Source organism: Maniola hyperantus, chromosome 1 (genome assembly GCF_902806685.2).
Source record: "Maniola hyperantus chromosome 1, iAphHyp1.2, whole genome shotgun sequence".
Taxonomy (NCBI): domain Eukaryota; kingdom Metazoa; phylum Arthropoda; class Insecta; order Lepidoptera; family Nymphalidae; genus Maniola; species Maniola hyperantus.
The window spans coordinates 15,660,863-15,675,621 of record NC_048536.1 but is presented as its reverse complement, the minus strand read 5'-3'; the positions used below and the strand labels follow the sequence as shown (position 1 = coordinate 15,675,621).

General features: G+C 36.6%; 1 protein-coding gene across 5 annotated transcripts in view; it reads left to right on the top strand.

Moving 5' to 3' along the window:
* spir (spire type actin nucleation factor) overlaps window positions 1–14,759 on the top strand; it is a 216,556-nt gene that overhangs the window by 161,552 nt on the left and 40,245 nt on the right. For 3 of the 5 annotated variants that reach the window (XM_069499916.1, XM_069499908.1, XM_069499901.1), the window contains exons 6-9: window positions 4,386–4,415; window positions 4,893–5,065; window positions 5,200–5,263; window positions 5,730–5,844. In XM_069499916.1, the coding sequence (XP_069356017.1) occupies window positions 4,386–4,415; window positions 4,893–5,065; window positions 5,200–5,263; window positions 5,730–5,844 (382 nt within the window). The remainder of the gene's footprint in view (window positions 1–4,385; window positions 4,416–4,892; window positions 5,066–5,199; window positions 5,264–5,729; window positions 5,845–14,759) is intronic. The other 2 variants (XM_069499919.1, XM_069499912.1) reach the window with 1 other exon arrangement.

Here is a 14,759-nt window from a genome sequence, read left to right as displayed (position 1 = left end):
GGTGTGTGATTTACCTTGCGTTGCAAGCTTCAGATTGTTCAATATACAACTATTAGATAAAATCAAATAAGAGAAGTCTTGTCGGTTGAACCGAATAAAATAATATACCTAAGCCTTGCTTTGGCTATGGAGTTCGAAGATTTCAATGAGCAGGCAACAAAGCCAAGTAGTTTAAGGATTGGATGGGTAGGTTCAATCTCTTAAGAAGATTGTCATGTCGTTTATACCGCGTGGAGAACAGCGCTGGCCTAAAAAGTATGAGATAGGTTGAGAAAGCAACAATTTAGTTGAGAAATTTGATTTGGCTGAGGAATTTGTGTATGGAGTATATAAGATTACAGTTGTCTTTGGTCATGAGTTGTCTTTCTTAGGCCTACGCCATTCTAGATGTCTTGATGGTCCATCTCTGAAATGAAACGAACTGTTTAATATGAGTGTCACTGTACTTTTACTTGTAAGTTGTAACTTGTTATAGTTGTTGCATTTCACAAAGGCGAGTGGCTCATGCTTGTGTGTAAGTCGTATCGTTTAAGTAAGGTACAGTAAACGTGTGCGTTTGCGAACGCTTGCTCGCGACTGATTGGTGCGACATGCACGCACACTTACGCAATGGCCATGTATACGACGTAACCACAAGTAAAGTTCACTCGCCTTCGTGAATCGCAAGAACTGTAGTAAACTTTGTTTTCCTGCGATAATGCTTTGAGTAATTTTCAAAGGACAAAATTAGTCATATCAGTGGAGGTGGGAACCGGTGTCAGGTGACTCAAGACAGATATTTGATATGCGGTAATTAATTTTGCTGAAAGTGACAGTCGAATGGCACAGACAATTGTGTTCATTCAGTATGTAGATTGGATTGAAAGAATTACATATCTATCAATTACCATTCGTGCAAGAGTGGGTGGATAATACCTTGATTGAATTTTGCAAAACCTAACTAGGAACGATGTATTTTCTCATAGATACCCCTATACCGAATCGGTTTCTTAGCTTTCCATACTTACATCGTTATCATCATAAACGTTAGGGCCCTTTGTGAGTCTACGCCTGCCTCAGAAGATTCCTTCCTCCATACTCATATTGGTTTTTTGCGCTCGTTTTTCAGTTCTTTATACCAATCAACTTGGAGTCTTAGATAACCTTGTCCTACAGTAACCATTTCCGCCGTAATTTTGGCCAACCAAAACTTTGGACTGCGATTCTTGTTCCTCTACGAACTGTAATGACACGGGCTTAGGAACATGGGAACATCCGGATTTTGAGATCTGTCAAGATCGCAATACTCTTGGCAGGTATCTCAATGGCAAAAACGAAACTTACGAAAAAGGTCAACAAGCCTAGAATTACTTGAAAATATGCCAATTGCTACGGTGCCTACTTCCTTGAAATGTTCAAAAAGAAGGAAGTTAGTTTGTAAATGGCGCCTTTAGACTTGAATTGCTTGAGTCTATTCAGTTTCAGATATTATATTTATTTTCATTTTCCCAGTAAATCTATTGACTCGCTTGCTTGTTATGAGAGTAGACAGGTAGCACCTAAAGAGTACCGTTGATCTAGAGTCGAGTTCTAGGTAATTTTATTTGTTATGCACAAATATTTCGCAACGGATAGTCGGGCACGCAAGCTTATTCTGATGTAAATATTAATAGCGGCGTGCTCTCTAGGAATTTCGCGTCGAATTAATTAGATTATGCGGTAACCGTGTGAACAGAGCACCTGGTGATCGTTGTTAGTTCAATATCGTGTACGCTGAATTGATAATTGTTTTTGTTTTGTTGACCGGTTATATTAAGGGACCAGCTTATGCTCGCGACGCCGCGCCGTCCGCGTGGACTATACAAATTACAAAAACCCCTATTTCACCCTCAGGGGTTGAATTTTCAAAAATCCTTTCTTGGCAGATGCCTACGTCATAATAGCTATCTGAGTGCCAAATTTCAGCCCGATCCGTCCAGTAGTTTGAGCTGTGCGTTGATAGATCATAGTACTATTATATTCCTCACTAAGATGGGTGGCTATTGGAGGCTACTAAATTTTCGCCGATGACTCTTGTCTAACCAATGCGAATGAAACCCCAAGATAGTCTTTGAAGATGATGAGTGTTTATCTTAAATAGACCTTCGAAGAAAGCATTTATATTCAAAGATTGTCTTGGGGTTTCTTGTCACTACATATCTTTGGTGAAAACTTAGTACCTATTCGTTTGTAACAGGCCACTAAATGCCTATGAATCTTCTTCGACTTAACTTGGTGTTGGTCCTATGTAAATGCAGGAATCGCTTCCTTCAGCAGGTTTGCGCCTTAAGCAATATATTAACATGAAATTTTATTAATACTCACATTTTTGCTGAAGTCAGTTTTAATTTTGGTAAAATTATACTTTGACCTTGTTTGATTTGATACTCTCCCAGTTTTGTAATACTTATTACAATAATCTTTGGTAGAAATCTTTACTACAATTTCGTAGGTCAGTACAACCATTCGTTTAGTCAACGATATGGATCAATATTACTTAACCGGCTAAGGTCCAGTTGCATAGTTACTGTTTAAGTTACGTTACTGTTACCTTTAAACTTTGACGTCAAAATAAAGAGCAACGTGGATTGCACAAGTCTGAATTTATACTTCCATGATTAAAGTTAATGATGAAATTTTGATCCAAAGCTAACAAACCATGACTTGTAGACAAAGTTTAACGATAAGTGCCACGTAACTTTAACCGCCTGTCGTGTAACTGGACCTTAATTATTATGATGCCCTGTCATAACTAGACCACACCACTCAATTTCACCTAATAGTTTCTACACCTAATGATACAACGGCCACGTTATTAATTAATATGCTCCCAACATTTAAGATGTTGCTCAAGATCCGTGCTCGAGACTTAAGTCACGATTTTGGTAGCAGTGATCACGCTAAAGCACATTAACCGTTCGCAACTGACGGGTTAGATGAAGTGTGGTGATGTTGACCGCAAGCTACTATGTGACCTTTTCGTGCAATCTAAATGTATGAAAGAAAAAGGTGACTGATTGACTAACTGATCCATCAACGCACTGCTCAAACTACTGAATAGATCGGGCTGAAATTTGGCATACAGATAGCTTTTATGACCTAGACATCCGCTAAGATAGGCTTTTTGAAAATTCATTCCCTCAGGTGGTGAAATAGGGGTTTGAAATTTGTGAAGTCCAAGCAGACGAAGTCGCGAGCATAAACTAGTAATGATATAAAGCTTGTTTTTAGTATGGTACCTTTGCTTTTATGTACAGTAAAATAACTGTAATTTAATATTTATGCACAAAAATGCACCTCATACGTAAACGAAGGTATATTATCACATCTTAAAAATTAGCTGGTTTTTAAAAATACTTAGTCTAGATCCTAACGATCATTTAGGTCCAATTTTCTGTATGTCTAGTACATATATCTAATATGTCCAATTCTCAGAATGTCCAGTTTGTTTAAGCTCATTATTAATTGTCTCCCGACATTTAAGCCATTGCTCAAGATCCGTGCTCGAGACCTAAGTCACGTTTTTGGTAGGAGCTATCACGCTAAAGCACATTAACTGTCCGCAACTGACGGGTTAGATGAAGTGTGTTGATGTTGACCGCAAGCTACTATGTGACCTTTTCGAGCAAATTATTATCTAAATCAAATAAATTTTAGTACGGTAACTACTAACTTTAGATGGTGTTTTAAAGATATTAATTAATATTAATAGCTGTGTGATCTAAAGTGGCTGGATGAGGAAGGCTGAGGACCGGGTGTGGTGGTGCACTTTAGGGAAGGCCTATGTCCAACAGTGGATGTCCACAGGCTGATGATGATGATGATGATGGTAACTTTGCTGTTCGTTTTAAAATGTCAGTTGGAAAGGATGGAACATCTAGATGATCTACGCGATTTCGTCTGCATGGATTTTTGAAAATTCTGTAGGAAATCTGAATTTCCGTGATAAAAGTTGTCTATGTCCATTTCCGGGATGCAAGCGATCTCTGTAGGCAATATTCGTCAAAATCAGTTGGTTAAGCGGATGGGGCGTGAAATACAGTAAAAGTCTTCTGGATTAAATATTTTGTAAGTAGAGCCATAGATATTACTTAAGTACCTACTAGGTACTTTTGCATGGAATATTTCACTTTTTTACGATTTAAGGGTAAGTAAGTCCTATAATAAGCACCCTCTTTTTAATGACCTGTAAGCTAAGTAGATATCTATAACAAAAATTAAAAAGAATTTAATCAAGTAGTAGGTATTTATTATCAAAGCCGCTTGTTTAGAGGCTTAGGTATATTATTAGTAGGTAGGTATTTTTGAATTATAAATAATAGAAATCGTTCAGGCTCTAATTTACACATTTTTTTGTTTTATCATAGACTAACCGAAGGATTTGGAGAGCTCTGCAAGTATGTAATTCTTTAAAATCCGAAAAAATGCATTTTTTTTATTTTCTTTTGTGTTTTTTTTCCACGGTTATAGCCTACCTAGGCTAAAAGCTTAGCCAATAAATAATTTTATACTTACTTATTTATATTTAATAACTATTATATTTTGTTAAATTTGAATGATAGGTAGGTAAGTATAGATAAGTATTATAGTTTCTTTCAAACAATAACTATCCATCCCTAAATAATCGCTGAGGAGTAATTTTGTCAGTTTTTGTGTAGGTACTTAGGACGTCCTGTCACAACATTAAATTCCCTTGGTAGTTAAATATTATTATTAGACGATTGAAAAATCGGGCTTTAATAGAATGTATTTCCTTTTATATTTCTACTTTGTGATAACTATTTTCGATGCATGCGAATTCGCTTAATTTTACGCCTGTCCATTTATGTATAGCAAAACACTCGCTTCAACTTATTGCATTTATATTATTTCAGGCGCGGTTCTGGGTGCAAGTCATCGGGGAACTAAGAATGGGAGTGAAGTTAAAGAAGGTTAACTATTCAAGAACGCCTATAGAATATGAGTTGACTCCGTACGAAATACTTATGGATGATATTAGGTCGAGGCGGTATACGTTACGAAAAGTCGACGGCGCGATACCTCAAAGGTACATTTATGAAAGAATTTTATATGAATTTCTTATAACTTTGCTCTATAAAAAGTCAATATGAAAAACGTTTTCTTAATAATGATAAAACGGCTAATTATGTTTATTTATATTTACTCTGTTATTTGTTTCAGTGTTAAAAAGGATGCACACGCTATGATTCTAGAATTCATTAGAAGTAGACCTCCACTCAAAAAGGTGAAACAAGTTATATTATTTTCACCAGTCACCACATTCTCTATAACCTCGTAGGTATCTACCGTCAAAATTGGGAGATATTATATTATAGGTATCTAGAGAATAATTATATAGAGAAGCCGTGATATTCTAGTGGTTAGGACGTCCGCCTCCTAATCGGAGGTCAGGGGTTCGATCCCGGGCACATACCTCTAACTTTTCGGAGTTATGTGCGTTTTAAGTAATTAAATATCACTTGCTTAAACGGTGACGGAAAACATCGTGAGTAAACCTGCATGTCTGAGAGTTCTCCATAATGTTCTCGAAGGTATGTGAAGTCGTGTGCGAGTCTGACTCGCAGTTGACCGGTTTTTATTCATTATGTACTTATATTATGAACCTTTGTTTATGCTCAAAAAAGGGGATGGGTTGCATAGTTATTATTCCGCCGATAAAAAAGGGCTTAAAGGACTTTCATTATAACCAGGCATCAGAACGCAAGCTACCTCCACGCCGGCGGGAAGTGACTCCAAGAGAACAGCTCCTCGCTTCCATCCAGGTTGGCCGACAGCTCAGGCCGACGCCCTACTCGCGCCGATTATGTGAGTACTAACATATCTAGACTAATAAATAAAATTGAAGCGTCTGTCTGTAATTTCGAAATAACTACCTCATATTAAGCTCATATGGTTATTTGAACTGTACCATAACTTAGTCACACGTTTTTAAAATTTTTGTCTGTCTGCCTGTCTGTCTGTTTGAACGGGCTATGTACACCGAAATCTCCGAGATTACTGAACCGATTTGCGTATTTTCAGGAGCATACCTACCTACTATTATAATGTTACCACTTACCAAACTATGGCAAAGTAAACAGTTTATTTGTCAGATAAGTAAATGGTAAACTAATCCCTATTGTGTTCAAAGCGGTATAAAATTGGGCACAGTGCTAGTGATACTTATTTACCTATATGATATTGTATTCAATTACATAGGTAGGTATCTACATATCTCCGTTTAAATGCAATATTTTACTTACTTAGTATTATTAATAGGTATTTGATTGTTGTTTCAGATCCCTGCTCCTTTCCTTCCAAAGTCCCCGAAACGTTCACAAAACAACTGATCAAATAAAATTCCTAGCAACCTATACTTATAAATCTCTACAGATTATCTATTTAACTTAATTATAAATGTTTTAGGGCTCCATTTAATTTAAATCAGAGCAAGTAAAAATAAATATTTATTTATTTCAACTACAATTATTTTGCTCTTACTATATACTATATTGACTTATCTAAAACGATATCTGCGGAATTCTCACAACCGTAATGATTTATGACTCCGTTCGCACGTTCATATTGGCCTAACTATATTATGTAGCCTACTGAGAATTTCTCGACATAAAAACCCAATACCTATTTCTGACTCGACCCAGGGCCTCGGCATCCACGCACAAGAAGTAATCAAAGTCAAAGTCAAATGATTTATTCAAAATAGGTAATAAATTACTCTTTTCGATTGTCAGTTGTTGGATTTGTAAGATACAGTGGTGATAATTATTACGCAAACTTAAAACTAAAGCTACGAGGGCTCCAAACCTAATAGAGACTTACCAAAAATCCTTATAGAGACGCATAGGTAGTTGATGTCATAGAGTGGTTTATCTCATGGTTGCGTCGTATCAGCCCATCATCGCTCCAGTTTCGTAACGCGTCACCGCACAATGGCCGCGTGAGATATGGCGATGGTGAGCACAATGCCACAATTGAATCCTTAAACTACGCTAATTTCGCCTTTTATCGCATGATCATCATCATGATCAACCCATCGTCGACTCACTACAGAGCACGGGTCTCCTCTCAGAGTGAGAAGGGTTTTGGCCATAGTCTATCACGCTTGCCATGTGCGAATTGGTAGACTTTACACACCTTCGAAAACATTATCGAGAACTCTCAGGCATGCAAGTTTCCTCACGATGTTTTCCGTTACCGTTAAAGCAAGTGATATTTAATTACTTAAAACGCACATAACTCCAAAAAGTTAGAGGTGCGTGCCCGGGATCGAACCTCCGACCTTCGATTAGTTGGCGGACGACCTAACCACTAGGCTATCACAGCCTACTTTACTTACCGCATGCCAATTAATATCACTTGCAATAAATAAGAGTTAAGTAATTACTGAGCTAGCGGGGATAGCCTAGTGGTTAGGACGTCGGCCTTCTTTTGAGAGTTCGGGATTCGACGCACTTCTTATTTTTCATAGATATATGTACGTTTTAAGTAGTTGCCTAAATATCGCATACGGGTAAGAAAAACATCGTGAGGGAACCTGCATGACTAAGAGTTTGTTTGATGTTCTCAAAGGTGTGTAAAGTCTGCCAATCTGCACTGGGCGTGGCAGATTACGGCCTAAACCCTTCTCACTCTAAGAGAAGATCCATGCTTAGTAGTGGACTAGATAGTCAATTTGAATTTAAAAGTATTAAAATCCGGTGCGTTATTAATTCCGCAGTGCGTTCCATATAGTTTGAGTAGTAGATTTTGCAGAAAAAAAATGTACGGTTTACCGCGGTGCGCGCTAGCTCTTATAGGCGGGCAGACTACATTAGACGAGCCTCAGAGAGTCACTGACTGCAGGATATAAGATCGTGGAGTGTAGAAATCCATACAAAAAACCTTGATGTTGAGCCTACTAAACTTAACTTTTGAAGTAAAACTTCTTAAGGATAAACAAGAAGTTCAAGACTCAAGAGGAGTGTGAACCCGCACTGGTAAATTTTTCCCGCAGAATTCTTTTTGACATTTGGAAATTGTAATATGTAATCATGGTGTGTACCCGTTATGTACATTAAAATATGTCTATAATATGTATAGTCATATTTTAGACTATTTGACCTACAAGCCTATATTATATGGCCCAGCTGTACCGGCCGCGGGATGAAAATCTCGCGGTTACATAACTTGGCTCCGCTTGTCTGGCAGCTCCCAAACTGTCTAGGTCAGGGATAAGACCTTATTGATCTGACTGAGATTCACGCCACTTGTACCTCTTCATATAATTATGCGGTTAGCTATGTTGTAGCTTCATATTTCCATTGAGAAATCTTCCCCTCACTTTTAGGCGAAGGAAATTAATTTAAAATTAATAAAAATAATTTAAGAATAATTTAAAAAATAAAATTAATTTAATAAAAATGCAGAATACCGGGATTCATTTCTGCCATAAGGCAGAAATGAATCCCTGCATTCTGCATTTTTTATATTAAAAAAATTATTGTAAGGCGGTGAATTTGTAAAGCAGTTGTCCCACTGCACTTGCACACTCGCTCATATCCCATCAATAAATTTAATTTTTAGTCTGACAGTCCAGCGTTGGACGTCTATCGGTGGATGATGATGATGATGAAATTTTTTAATACTATTATAGTGGCCTCATTGTTGTATTTTACTTTTTTTAATATGCAATGTTGATCAGCTACTGCTGTTATCAGGTTACGAAATGCTTTGATTATGAAGTAGGCTTGTGAGATAGTTTAGAAATATGAATATAAAAATGTAGTTTATGTGTATTACTACAGTGAATAATTGTAATAGATATGCATTATGTATGTATATAGATATTTCAACGTAGGTATTCAATTGTGTAATTTTTTATCTTCCTTTGAGTAACGGCCCCTCCTCCCTTCTCTAATGTTTGGAGGTATTTTTATACAGAAACAATTTTAGATTTTTTTTTAGAATTTTGTATGAGTGTAATTGAACAATTTATTTTTAGTTACTAGACTAGGATGATACCTGCGATTTCGGTGGCGTAGCTTTTTAAAAATTTTGTGGAGTTCTTTGAGTTTCCGGTATAAAGAGATTTTGTGTTTCTATGATGTGGGATAAAAGAAGACTTTTTCTGCTCTTCTTCTATGTAGATAGGAAAATAACAAAAAATCTTGGAATACTAAATAAAAAGGATACAATGTGATTCTTTATCACCTACCAAGTACCTATATTAAAAGAATTGCCGAATACCGTTATGTGTACACCACACGCCTTACTATTGTCATAAAATAGCAAATATTTATTTAAAAAAACCGGCCAAGTGCGAGTCAGGCTCGCGCAATGAGGGTTCCGTACTACAGTCGTATTTTTTCGACATTTTACAGGATAATTCAAAAACTATGATACATAAAAATAAATAAAAATCTGTTTTAGAATGCACAGGTGAAGACCTTTCATATGATATCCCATTTGATATACTTAGTTATCTTACTTAGAAAATTGAAAATACTAATTATTAGTTCATGACCACAATTTAAATTTTTTTGTATGATCTAACCCTAAATTTACGGTTTTCAGATTTTTCCCCAAATGTCAGCTATAAGATCTACCTACCTGCCAAATTTCATGATTCTAGGTCAACGGAAAGTACCCTGTAGGTTTCTTGACAGACAGACAGACAGACAGACAACAAAGTGATCCTATATGGGTTCCGTTTTTCCTTTTGAGGTACGGAACCCTAAAAATATTCCAGCGCTTCTCAATATGTGTGTGTATTGTTTGAGACACCTCGTTGGTCCAGAGGTTAACTGATTTGGCGGCGAATCATGAGGTCCTGGGTTCGATTAGTGGGTTGGACCAATTAAGTTACTGGATTATTCTGTCAGAACGAAAAGTCGAACAAAAGGAACAAAACACAGGCTGCATAAAACTGGTCTTGGAATTTGGTTTGAAATTCGTCATCTTAGCGTCTGTCCGTTCTATATAAAATTTTCGCCAGCGAATATGAAAGTTGTTTACACGTGAGTACATCTACCAAACTAAAACCGAGAGGTATAATGCGTAAAAAAATGACGTTTCGCGCCAATTTATGTTTAAAATTTCATGTAAAAAGTTCGGATCTTAGTCCTTATTTTAATGGTGAACCGTACTTTTGACATGACAGTTGACCCATGGAGTTAAAGTGGCGCGTGAGAAGTCATTTTGTACGGACTACTTAATTTTTTTCATTAACAAAACAAATAAAATTTCTTTTTGCAAAATTGAAAAATATTGAATGTCAAGAACCTGTTTTTTGTTTCTGAATTAATAACATTGAACTAAATTATCACGTAAAGAAGTGCTATTTCAAACAAAAATTGCGTTGTATGAAGCTGTCTAAGCTAGTATGATATTGGACATTATTTGTAAGCAAAAAGCAAAAACTCAAAAAAAAAATCGTTCGGCATGATTCGTTATGTGTACCTACTTAGTTATCTAAATATATAAAAGAAGCTGATTAACTGACTGACTGAATGATCTATCAACGCACAGCTCAGACTACTGGACGGATCGGGCTGTTTAGCATAGATGACAGACGTCCGCTAAGAAAGGATCTTTGAAAAAATCAACCCCTAAGGGGGTTAAATAGGGGTTTGAAATTTGTGTAGTCCACGCGGACGTAGTCGCGGGAACAAGCTTGTATATTATAGAGGTTGTTGATTAATGGCTTATTTGTGATACTTTGAGAACCGTTGGCTGTAGGTAAGTGAAGCAAGACACGTTACAAATCTCGCCTAGCACAGTCCGCGTTCGATTTTACTGCCGCGCAGTCGTGTGTAACACTGCCTTAAGAATAACCTTCTATTATATACTTGACTCCAAAAATATTTGTGCTATTCCGAAATAAGCAACGTAATATTTATTTTAAATATTGCAAAAATATTTCAATATTCGAATACAATTTTGATATTAAATATTACAATTTATTATAAGTTATAACCCTGCATTAATTCAATTAAGTGAAGTGTTTTTACGGCTTCGTAATTCCCAATAAATGGGATTAAGAGATCCATTGATGTTCATTCGTTTTGTGGGAAAAAATTGTGTTGTGCCCCTTTCTTTGGACGTGTTTTAATTGATTGTAAATCGAAAACATATGGACATAAGGTTGAGTCTGGAAAAACTGCGTGGAAAGTGCTTCGACGGCGCCAGTTGTTCTTGATATCGAAAAAAGTTGACTTATGATGGGTGTGTACGTAATGAATACACTTGCTATGGACATAAGTCGTAAGTACCTATACCTACATTTTCAAATACATATACCTAGTACATTTTCTCTAAACCTACTACCTTTTTGATTTTCTTTAGATGACAAGGTTGGCCCATGACTGCGATATCACCATGGTACCTACCTAATTAATAATGTAATCGATGGAAAAGTTATGGCACTTTTCACCCCTAATAGGCTTCTACGCAGCATCGTATACTTATGGCTTTTACGGTAAGGTAGTAACTAGCAACGGCCGAAGCATCCCACCAGACTAAACCTGAGTGATTATAGCAATTATAAAAACACCCTAATTACTTAGCTGAGAATTGAACCCGGGACCTTAAATACCACAACGTCTACCACTGGATCGGTCGTCAAACTAGCACCAACTAAAACTATCACTTTCCACGATGATGAAATTATTACTAAAGTGACTATTAATGATAGGTAGGTATCAATAATTTTATCACGAATTGTGCATTTTTCTCTAGTCTAGTTATTTCACTGATCGATTCCAATGTCATAAAAACTCACTTCACTTATCATTTTTAATTACGCTGCAATAATAAGCATAACTAAGAGATCATCTTTTGATCCAACTTTCGGAAAATTCGCGGAAAATTATTCCGTTTTCTACATCTGCAGAGATTAACCATTCCTTTTTTACCCGACTACGGCAAAGCCAAAAAGAAGGGTTATGATTTTAGCAGTCTATGTATGTATGTTTGTAACTATTTTGTGCGCTAAACTACTGAACCGATTTTAATGAATGAGGTGTCAAGCGCTTCTTTATTATGGTCCTACATTGTATACGGATTTTTTTTATTCAGATACAAGTTAGCCCTTGACTGAAATCTCACCTGGTGGTAAGTGATGATGCAGTCTAAGATGATAGCGGGCTAACCTAGAAGGGGTATGGCAGTTTTTATTCAACCCATACCCCTTTGGTTTTTACACGGCATCGTACCGGAACGCTAAATCGCTTGGCAGCACGGCTTTGCTGGTAGGGTGGTAACTAGCCACGGCTGAAGCCTCCCACCAGACCAGACCAGTAATTTAGAAATTATAAAATTCCAAACCCCTGCCAGGAATCGAACCCGGGACCTCCCACTATTAAGACACAGCGCTCACCACTGCGCCAGGGAGGTCGTCAAAAAATATATATTAATATATATTATTCATCGTTAAATTCGTCTCAGTATTCGGAAAATGCAGCGAAATTATTTCAGCAGCAGCTGTGGATTGCGTGGATTAAAACTGATAAGAAAAGCGTGTTTGTTCGAATTATAAATTAAACAACATACGGTTATTCAAAAATGTTCCCTTTACGTTAAGTCTAAAGTTGATAATTGGTTAATTAAAGCAATAACTATTACGATAGTAGGACGTAGATGTACCTATGTAGTTGTATGTAGAGCTATAAAGAGTTGTTCTGCGTCTAAGTTTTGAAAACTGTTAGAGTTCGCAAATTCTTATTTAGGCTCACTGTTACACTTTAAACGAGCAATTGTTTTCCCGTAAATGACGCTTTTGGTTCTTTTGGCTAATAGGTGTATAATTTGTTATACTTTCTAAGTTTATCTGAATACTGGTGTTATCCCTGAGTTCCCGTGGTACCACTTACTGTGGAATTATTTGCGTTTCCTAGCCCTTTAGGTGTCCCTTCTAGTTTCTACAATACATACTTAGAACTATATTTTACTTTAGACCTATAAAGATATTCTGAGGAGATCGCCATTTATATATCGACAAGCTTATGCTCGCGACTTCGTCCGCGTGGACTGCATGAATTTCAACACCCTATTTTAATTTTTTTTCCAGCCCAGTCCGTCTAGTAGTTTCAGCTGTGCGTTGATAGATCAGTCAGTTACCACTTCCTTTTTACCCGACTTCGGCAAAGCCAAAAGGAAGGGTTATGATTTTATAAATATTTAGTTGATTTTGTGTATAAATGGACGTATCTTTGAATTATGTAGCGTGTATATTTTTTTTTGTTGTATTGTATTGAATTCTCGGAATGAAAAATGCATGACGTATACTGATAACTATAGACAATGCTATAATATCTACTGTGAAGCAAGCGAGAAACATGTTATGCAAGATCTCTAGATTGCGAATGGAAGTAGGAATGGGAATGATTTTATCTGCTCTTTATCTCTATGATACCAGCCTACCTACGTGACTTTTACGTGACTATAACATACCAAGAAGTGAACCACATTGCAAAATAGGTTCTAGGTAAATTACCTAATTTATTTGTACCTTCTGGGCAGGTTTTTGAACTTAAACTTCTCTTTGTAGTACGTAGGAGTCACGTCAGTACCCGCAGTAGTAGACCGCCCATGTGTCCGTGTCGCTTCTCTCTATTAGACCCCCCTCTAAGGGTGAGATCTATAGAGCGCACTCTGACTTTGCTCAGACTTCAAATTTTGAAAAAAAAACATCGAAACAAGGCATCACATTCAATTCGTTACTTTATTATATTATCGTCGCTATATCTATAGTACGCGACAGGTCGAGATGATGAAATATCGCCTGTTGTCTGTACGTTATAATTATAACGTTTATAATGCGTTTTAGCGTTCCGGTACGATGCCGTGTAGAAACCAAAGGGGTATGGGTTTAATAAAAACTGCCATACCCTTTCCAGGTTAGCCCGCTATCATCTTAGACTGCATCATCACTTACCACCAGGTGAGATTGCAGTCAAGGGCTAACTTGTATCTGAATTAAAAAAAAAAAAACACTTTTCTGTTAACAAAATTATTCAAGAGTCACCAGTATGAGAGGATAAAACAAAGGTCCTTTTTCTTTTAAAAAATAATTATTTTCCGAATAAACACTGTAAGTAGACCGTAAGATAAGGACGCTGTTTTTCGTTCGGATTTCCCAACGGGTCCAGGGAAAGTGGCACACATCGTCACTTACTCAGTCACCTACTACCTACCACAGCCCGAGCACAATCAGTGTGACATATCTCTCCAATGTTGCCAACTTTTATTTTATTTTTATTTTTTAACACTGGCATCTAGCTTTACAGGATTATTCCTAATCTTATATCCAATGTAACATTAAAAAATACCTTTAAATTAAAATAAAAATTATTATTAATTACTGTCGCAACATAAAGACTAACATTAACAATTAACTGAGTGCTTTCGTTGCTAAATCTATAATTTATTGATAATATTTCAATTAGATTTTAGTGCCTAGTTTGTAATCTAGTGCGTTGCGTATTTAACTTTAATGGAGAGTAACACAGACGTTCGAATTTTGTTTTTCAAAGGGAAATATCACGTAGACTTTCTGTCTTCTATCTGGGTTATCCGCCCCTAAACGTTTCCGTCTGTTGTGCGTATCCTGTATTGGCTATTGTTGTTCTAAATAATTTTATTGTCAACGATGTAGCGCTTTTTAAACTAAATTAGCTTTCTCTGTTTGACTACAGTTTCGCAGTTGGTTTAGTGTACTTGGTTGAAAGCAATTGGCAACACTG